The sequence below is a fragment of the Glandiceps talaboti genome, chromosome 10 (genome assembly GCF_964340395.1).
Source record: "Glandiceps talaboti chromosome 10, keGlaTala1.1, whole genome shotgun sequence".
Classification (NCBI taxonomy): Eukaryota; Metazoa; Hemichordata; class Enteropneusta; family Spengelidae; genus Glandiceps; species Glandiceps talaboti.
Genome location: NC_135558.1, coordinates 1,304,932 through 1,315,000, shown reverse-complemented (window position 1 = coordinate 1,315,000; position 10,069 = coordinate 1,304,932). Strand labels below are relative to the sequence as shown.

At 36.9% G+C, this 10,069-nt stretch overlaps 1 protein-coding gene across 1 annotated transcript in view; it reads left to right on the top strand.

Moving 5' to 3' along the window:
- Positions 1-8,019, top strand: part of LOC144440845 (uncharacterized) — a 17,752-nt gene extending 9,733 nt beyond the window's left edge. Inside the window, exons 3-4 of the mRNA XM_078130271.1 lie at positions 275-405; positions 6,371-8,019. Of these exons, the coding sequence (XP_077986397.1) occupies positions 283-405; positions 6,371-6,730 (483 nt within the window). The 5' untranslated portion in view covers positions 275-282 and the 3' untranslated portion in view covers positions 6,731-8,019. The remainder of the gene's footprint in view (positions 1-274; positions 406-6,370) is intronic.
- Positions 8,020-10,069: the final 2,050 nt, after the last annotated feature.

The following is a 10,069-nucleotide window of genomic DNA, read 5'->3' as shown; positions in this document are numbered from 1 at the left end:
TATTAAAGAATGAGTTGTGCAATTAGTTTAAATTTGACGGTGAACTTAGACTTGAAGTTAAAATACTACCGGGAAGAACATTGTGGACAATGGTAGCAATTACTATGATGCTAGGTAGTAGTGACAACCTAATACAAAGTTCTACCACAAGTGGGATAATAAATAATGCATCTATTGCTGACATCACAGTATCTTATCAATGTATCAACGGCTGTAGGCTGATAACTAACGGTTGATACCAACACTGATGCTAGTTTGTTTCTCGTTGTCACAGATCACAATATGACTGCTAAACTTCTCAGCCTAGTTGTCTTATACTGTGCATGCTTAGTGGTACTAACAAATGCAGTAGCGATTGGATCAAGATATAATGTAGCCAGTAAAAGGCAATTCACATATGGGACGGTAAGTGAAATCTATCTATCATCATATAAATGGTGACATAAATAGACAGAGAAAATACAAAGACACATCTAAGAGTCAGCGACAGAGACTGTGTATGTATGTATGTATGTATGTATGTATGTATGTATGTATGTATGTATGTATATGTGTGTGTGTGTATGTATGTATGTATGTATGTATGTATGTATGTATGTATGTATGTATGTATGTATGTATGTATGAATGAATATGTGTGTGTGTCTGTCGTGTGTGTGTGTGTGTGTGTGTGTGTGTGTGTGTGTGCACAACTACCATATTTAGACACTGAAACATTATATTAAGCTCCCTAGAACGTAACACATGCATGCGTGCGTGTGTGTGTATGTAGGTTGGTATGACGCATGGTGTCCGCAAGTTATCGTCAGCGCCTTCTATAATTTCGCTTACACAGAAAAGATTGATCGAATCAAATATGGAAGAGAACAACCTGTCATCCGTGTAACCATGGATACAAGCTAAAAATAACGATTCATGAAAGGCATGAACTGACAAAGTACCAAAAATTAAAAGGAAAGAAAATCGCTAATTGAATAAGCAAATTTAAAAACAGTTTCGGTTTTGGTAAACTGCTTTCCTGTACACTTGTAAATAGTGATACTATAACAAAAACTCATATTTCGTGCATTGTAGTGAATTGTTGAAGTAAACAATTTATTCATAAACGAAATAAAATGGATACACTGATAAGTTTGGACTTTGGATGTAATCGTAATGTGAAATGGTAACGCGAATTTACCAGTTTGTATTTTGTTTAACAATACCTCAGTGTTCGTCATTGAGGATGTCGGTCAGTTAATGTGTACTTAAGAGTAGCAAAGCCTTTTTTACATCATCATCATCATCATCATCATCATCATCATCATCATCATCATCATCATCATCACCGCCGCCGTCGCCGCCGCCGCCGCCGCCGCCACCACCACCACCACCACCACCACCACCACCACCACCGCCGCCGCCGCCACCACCACCACCATCACCACTACCAGCACCACCACAAGCATCACCACCACCGCCACAACTACCACAACCATCACCATCACCACCATCATCATCCCCATTACTATTACCACCATTATCTTCTACTTGTTAGCAATATTTATTTATCATTATTATCGTTTTATAATAGTTGTTGCTTATAGTTATCGCGCTACTGTTAGATTTGAAATAAACGTGGTATACATAATTATATGACTATCATGAAACAAATATTTTGTACAGGTATGACCCGGTATATAAACCTCTCATTGTCAGTGCAAAGAGATCATTTATTTTTAGTGTAGTACTTGAGTTGCGATAACATTTGCACCGTACCGTACCGCAGCACCACACGACACTAATGGTATATCAACAAAACAATCTATCTGTTTGCATATAACACCGTACCACAACAGTACATTGTACTATACTATACAATGAAATTATCTTTGTCGTTGCACCAAATGGTTCAAATCGATTAGCCACATGTACCGTACAACAAATGAAGTAATTTGCAGTTATTTATAAATCAGAGAGCTCACATGATGTGATTGATATAATCTAGTTAAATAATGTGTTTATGTACGTAGGCGACGTGTAGGGGCACATTTGGGGTCATCAAAATGTCATAGGATTGAATTGATCACTTTGGTAATCTTGTGAGACTTTAAGCCGAAATTAAAACTCAGGTGTGAATAGTTTAAATCTGCCCAGAGTCTAGTCAAGCTAAGTTGGTGTGAGAGGGTGTTTAAATTTATAGATCGAGTCAGGATTAAAAACGAAAAAACAACAAATGAAACGCAATAGACAATAAGACAGGAAAATGTTACTCCCAGTATCTTATGATTGAAACGTAGTTTTGAGTCTTTGGCCCTGTAAATGATTTGCTAAAATGTACATCTTATAAGGTGTTCACAGCAGTACAGTACATCATATTTGAATTTTATCTTACATCTTACTCTTAATGCACTTCACTTCATAAGGTTCCATAACCTAGAATCACAAGTTTTTAAAAAAAATAATTCTTAAGTAGCCTACATCAGGACACTATTTAGTCCATGCGAAACGTCTTAGTAAAGCAAAAAACACGCTTCTTATCTTGTGTTTCCGCCTCTTTAATACTTGTTGTTGTCATAGCCTCCCCTAAAAGAGACCAGCTAGATGTAAAACTTTACACCATGCGTTAATGTAAAGAAATGTAATTTTTTAAGCCATACAGCACAGCACAGCAAGTTCAGTGATACGATAAACTTCGCAAGAGTGGCGAAGTTTTCGTCAACCGCGTAAAGATGACGTGTTGGCTCCGTTGAACATATCCATATGCAGACATCATCATCGTGTTTGTCAGCGTTATCAGATAAAGCATACAACGATCGAGTACATTAATTACAAGGGAGTTGTGACCATATTGTCAAATCCCATATGTCTATTCTACATGATTGTAACGAAGGTCAAATAATTGGAAACGTTGAAATGAGTGACTCGACACACTGTGTATCTTCTGAGGTTAACTGTCAAGGGAACTAAGCTGAAAGGTGTCGAGTCATCTCCGGCCCATGACATTCATTATCAGTTTCCTAGATCGACTGGCCGATAAAAAAGGACTACGTTTTTTTTGATATCGAACTGTTGATACGATCACTACTAGTTGCACTCATAAGTATTCTATGCCACAGGTACTATCCAATGTGAGACTCTATTCACACATACGTTTCACGCGCTCATTTTCATGACGGCCCTCGTGTATTTTTTTTAAATACGAAATTCTGGCTTTCAATACGAGTCCATCAAAGTTTTTGACTGTACCTTGGTCTATTTACTAACCTCACCACCAGTACTACTGCAAAAACCGGGTCATACTTCCCTTATGCAAATGGTAGCATGGTGATATAGTTTAGTGCCCTGTATTTAACACGCAATGCTCTTAAACCAACGTTACTATGACTGAGTCCTTGATCTTTTCAGAACCTCTGGGAAAGTCACCTACTTATGTGAACGCGATCTCGCCCCATTTATTCAGGACCACAGATGCATAGGTATCCCTTTACACCGAAACTTTATGACGGACACAGTGTGGCATCGTACCTAAAACAACGCAAAATAATTCTAGATGTGTCTTTTCTTTTACAAATGAAAACTATATCATATTCATGCTCGATTACAGTTATCGTTGAATTGATGTGACATTTAGTAATACATATTTGAGGTTTTCAATAAACAGAAAAGTTACCTTTCGAAAATGATAACCAAGTTGGCTTTCGCCTGTCATGATCGTTGAACTCAACAATGGTAAATTAAGGAAGTCACCCACAATTATTGTATATGATTGATGTACTATGTCAGGGTATGTAGAGCGAAATAAATGGACAACGTGTGAACTGAATGTGTTCACATCGTCTCCAGTGTAGGTACTGTCAGACTTAAAGATCACGACTCGTGAAAGCTCAGGATCTGAGAACAGGAAAATAGTGAGTGGGAATGGCATTTGGAACTACTAAACATGTGTAACTTAACGGAGATTACCTCGTTTACCCTAGTTACATCTCCGAGTACCGTATTAACTGTAGAAGTGAAGTAATTCATAGAACAGATATAGAATATCTCTTATTCAGCTTTTGATTTGCGAAATTGATTATAGTGACAGAATCAACGCATTTACTGAGAGAAATTTACACATCACGTGCAAACTGAGTATGTTCAGATCGCCTTTGAGTATGGAGTTGTAACTGACTAATTATGTCCTATCAAATATCTCGACTTCTGATATAAAAAACACACGAAAGACAGATATTTACAAAACCATTTGAGCGAGAAAGTCCAATCAAATCTCATGAAACGGAAAGTATACAATGTATGATGATGCGTGGGATTCCCTGAAATTGAGATTCAAATTACTACTGTGACAGTTTGAATCTTAACGAAGCAAGATATAATATTCCACACCTTAAAAACGTTCGTTGATTCTTCTCTGCTATCAAAACTATCATCCGGGGAAACTAGAAATAACTCACGTGATTTGACATTAAGTAAATACTTATTTCCGCTCAATTTACACATTTGACTTATTTATCGATCGGTTAATCGATAGACGAGTCCGGGTGGTCAGGATCACCTGAACATCCGTTGTAACCCAAGGCGAGTGTTTGCACTGCGCACAGGATGAGAAGTAGAATGCTTTGTACTCCGAGTCACATGATGTCACACTTTGTAAAACACGGCGACTTTGTAAAGTCATAGACGTTAGAGAGACTCTCCAAAATCTATCAAGTGATATCGGTGGGAACAATGAGGAAAAAGAAATTAAAACGACATCTTACTGAGCGTCTAAATGCCCCCCAAAAACTACAAGCCTTCTTGTGCAACGGTTCAACAGAGTTAAAAAAGAGAACTCTCTCATTTTTTTTTAATTTTGTCAAAGAATGCCAATGTTAACCGACAAAAGGGGGAGAGGGCTTAAGGTTTAATTACCCAGACTCCATTTGTTATCTTCTATACAATTTGCGTTCACTGGCTCACTTAATATATCAATTTTGCAAGAGGATGTGTGTAAGGATGGTAACTAGGGACATTATGGACGTAAAAACCTTCACGCCCACCTGTTGCATCGGATACTATACTGTCCCCAAATCAAGGCTCGCAAAGCGGTAATTTTCAGATCCCCATGTAAAATGAAACGTAAAAGAAAATTGTCACAGTGATTTTAAAATCTCATCGTCAAGTCACATTTCCATCACATCGAAGTCAGTAACTAAGTGATTGCCGTCACCTGGCCTTGGGTACTGAGTGTGACATATTAGGCTAATACACATGACCTTTCGATAATCAGGCGGTAACTCTATCGGGCTCGATGATTGAACTTTGTATCATCAAGGCCGGGACAGAGACGGAGAGAGAGGCTCTACAGATCTCTAAGGACTCGGAGAGTCTATATTGTAACATAGGTTTTCATACCTAGGTGAACAAATTGATGACTCCAAAACCCGATTATTTCCTCCTCCTATTATAGAATATAAACGCACTAGAAAAGTTAATCTAAATAGTGTAGTGTAAATCGGATCACGGTCGTCAGAAACTAGACTATAAAAAGCATATATTTCCATATCAATTTACTGTTTTATACAGCCTGTTGAAAGTTACCGTTCACCACCCGGGCTCTGTTTGATACAACCACGTATAAACCAATAGGAAACTGCACACGCTGCAAGACTGATCGAATGAATACAGATTCTTGCGACAAAATGAAGTTAACTAAAGTGCCATCATGCAGACATTAAATGCAGGAGTAAAAAAATTGGGATGTTGCTATCTTAAGCTGCATATGTTGTTATAAAGTAATTAATCCACTGTGATCATTTTGAGTAATATTTAATTAATCGTGACAAAATAAAATACAGGCGAAACTAATTAGTTAAGAACATATTAGATTTCATTTGAAATTTGACGACACGCATGCCAAGTTTAATATTCGTAATGATCAGATTTGAAAGTCAAAGCGGATTGAAGATTTGTATGGCTTTGGGAATACCAGAGGGAGGAAAGGAAAGACGGATTAGAAGGAATGAATGAGAGGAATGTGCTAAAATGATGTTAGCGGGTATATCTTCAATTGCACTCAAATGTCGTACGACTACACCCGAACGCGTATGTAGTAGGACATACCCGAATGTGTTGTCTAAACGTGCAATGTCAGTATACTGAAGTACGAGCACGTATACATACAATTTACACAAATGGGCTTTTTTCATAGCGTTGACGTAAAATGACATTGAGATAGCAGTACCTTTTTACGGTTAACATTATACTGCTTGGTGCTTTTACCTTACAACTTTGCGTTGACCTAATGGCATGGATACAATAGGTTAATGTCTACTGCTTTGCGGTTTTGTTCAGTCATGTTATTTTTTTTCCAATTGTGTGACGTATTTTTCTGTCCCGTTTTTGTATATAGGATATTAAAGAGAGCTGCGGTCGTTGCCTTGTGTGTATGGTGCGGGTTGCAAATTGGTTTAATGATCTTGAAGACAAATGTATGGGAGAGTCAAAATACTGCCAGGCAGGTCTGACGACAAGCGACTCAAGCGAAGTCCCCGGATGTCCTCTTAGCACCTTTCAGAATTTTGAGGAGTTCGCAGATTTATCTGCCCAATGGTTATCCAAATACATCCTTTCAACGCAAGAAGGTAGTCTTAATCCCATGGCACGACGGGTCAAGTTATTTGTGCTGTATCAATATGAATCTTTCTCCGACATTCCTGCTGATGAAGACGTCGACATCTACACAGTCCTCACGTCGTCACTATGGAGCTAGTGTGTTAGCCTTCAAAACCCAAGTAAAATAGCAGAACTGAAGGTCCCTGATCAAGCTTACCACTAAAAGTAAATACATTGACCCATGCTCAGAGTGCAGGATTTGGCTTTCTTTTGGGAAAAGTTCGGCTATTATAGAGAAACTCAAAAGCAGTGCGCCCCCTCCATCTAACCCTAACATAGAATAAACTGTATTCCCGAGACTCTACTTTCAAGTTTGGTCAACGTTTCAATGCAGACGATTCAAGAGAAAGAATATTTCCATTGTTTTCAAACATGACGTGAGTGACTCAAGGTGCAATGTTCAAAATGTAACTCCTTTGCATGCTATCCTAACTTGTACTGTTAATATTTTGAATCAACAATGTTACTTAGCTGTCACTAATTTCTGATTTAGAGGAGAACATAACGACAATCTAACAATCTTGCCAGTCAGGCTGCATTCCTTTTTCCAAATTCAGAAATTAATTTATTCCGCTGAAACATGTCAGGGATATTTTGGGTCTGGAGAGACAAGTCACATGATATTATTAGCAATGACATCACATTGTTCCTTCTCATATTTATGACAAATGTGTACATTTTTGCGCTGTTTCCTTTTGTTTTGTAAATTAGTGTACACACTTTGCTATTGTCCAATCATTTCAATTTTGTGAGCTGACTTTTAAGCTTAGATTATTTCTATTCAAGACAAAACAATTCAATGTAAATCATGAAAATTGCCTGGAACGAGAATTAATTTGACAACATCAGCTAAAATTTCAGAATGGTGACGGAAGTAACACTCCAGTTTACAAGCCTCGATGTAGCCATAAACGTCACTTCCGTTTTAATTATTATAAAAATCAAAGATGCTGGTTCGCGTTGATGATAGAATTCAATAACATGTATCGTTGCCGAAGTCTTGACCTAGAAAGATGTATGAGTTTGGGAAAAAGTCATTCGAATTGTTGCATTTAATGGTAGAAGGTTTATATTTATATTATTGTTTATATTTAATATTTAAAAGAATCTAAAATATTCATCAATGTAACACTAACTTATAAGAGAGAGAAAATAAATGTAATGTAGACACAGCAGGACATGACTTGACCAATGATCATTTAGCAATTTTGGAATTGAACGCCACAAAGCAATTTTAACGTTTTGCTTAACGTTTTGCTCTTTGCTGATCCCGACAAATAGTTGATGGTTATTTTATGATGTACTTTGTTACTACAATGTCAATAAAACATACATTTTATGTTGTCTCAGTGACAGCTTGTCTAGTTAATGTATTACCGACTCCCTGCTGAGTCTATGACTGATGGTTGCTTTACGTCACGTTCATAGTATAACTCCCGCTGACTATTTCCCCGCATTTCAGAATTTAATATGACTTATACTTTATCAGTTCCTGTTCGCTAGGTTATGTTTACTGAATCATAGCAAAGGTAAGTTAAGAAATATTAAAGGTACATCCGATCATAATTACACAAAGCACATGCAACAGTTTTTTTTTTTAATTAAGGCAGAAATAAAGAAATAAAGAATTGTCTATTTTCGATCTATGCTCGATGCATGATATATGAGGCATCGACCCCGGTTTTTGTTCGCTTAGCTTTTGTACCAATTACAAATATGAAATGAACTAGAATACATTACATAATTTATTGCTATGGAAACTCGATGCCAACCTCATTTTGGCAATTATCTTATGTTTGCAAACATTCAGTTGTTGCCTTGGCATACATTTTAAGCAATCTCCGGGATTACCTAGCAACGGAAACTCTCTTGCCTGTTTTTAATTGAAAAGTAACTTGTAGGAATTCTGCAATTTCGAATTTAATGTTTTTTGAAATCATTATGCAAATAATCCTTATTGGCCTGTTCACTGGTACGTGGTATCACATGTTTCTCTGACATTAAGTAAGATTAAAATGACTAATGATGCAATAATTGTATTTAAATCCTGACATGTATTGATTGCTCAGTGAAACATGTCAATCATTTACTTGATTGGACATTATACTCAAGTTCCAAAAAGTCACAACGAGGAAGAACTGATATTCAGTAACAAGAGGGTATAGGTATATACTGTGTGTATCTATCAAGAAAATAAATCTATCTTTTGAATGAGTGTTATATATACATAGTCCGACCATCTTGTTACACAATGTGCTAGCCAACATCTCGTGCGTACGAATAGACTTTGACAAACTGTTTCAGCCATCTGTATTTATAAACAGAACCTAGTGTAAAATTATGTATATATAAATATATATATATATGTGTGTTTGTGTGTGTGTGTGTGTGTGTGTGTGTGTAGGTGTGTGTGCGCGCGTATGTGTGTATATGTGCTTGTGTGTATGCATGTGTGTGTGCTTGTGTGTGTTGACCGAAAAACCTTGTTGCTGTCACATATTAACAAACAAACAAACAAACAAACAAACAAACAAACAAACAAACAAACAAACAAACAAACAAACAAACAAACAAACAGAAGGATATCTTGCCCGATTACTATTTCTCTAAAGTATATGCTGTCTACTATCACTCTATTCACTTTCCAATATGTAGAAAACCAACTTCCAATTTTGTAGACTCTCGGAAAGTCAATCAGTTCATTTGATTGTATTTCAACACCGCAAGGTTTTGGTGAAATCAATAAATGGTTTTTCGTTTTATGAACACTTAACCCGGAGAGAACAAGTTATGTACATTGTCATTGTTGGTATCAAATTAAAAAGTCAGAGATTTTATCGATATTAGTTGCCACACGTGGCTACTATCGTCCAAGTCAACACACTTACTGTCAGTTTATACACGTACTAGATAACTTGTGACCTTATACACACCAGCGGAAATTGCCCTTCAAATCACAGTTGATAATTCGTGCAAAATTAAACAAAACGTTCTTGTCGTGACATTCCGGATTCAAGGTATCAATACTATCATTTGTCTGTTTACGTTTCTCAATTACCTTCACCAAATGTAAAGCACCATTTGACATTTGTAATCGTCGTTCAATCGATTCTTCAGAATAGACAACTTCCATTTACGGCAACTGATAAGGTGAAGTGGAACTGACAGCTATAGACATAAATTTGTGGGTGATGTTTTCAAAGTGCAATTCATACTGGTTTCCATTAACCAAAGTGCAGGAAGTGACGAACGTTGTCTCGTTACATTTAACAACCACCACTACATAACCTATCATTTATATAAACAGACAGGACACGTGCAGTTTCATTTTCCTTAAAAGTTTCAGTTTTGAACGACCATCCACTTGGTTCAATACCTTATACGCTTTACACTTTGAACTCATCCCATCTGCTTTCTTGATGATGTATACGTGTAT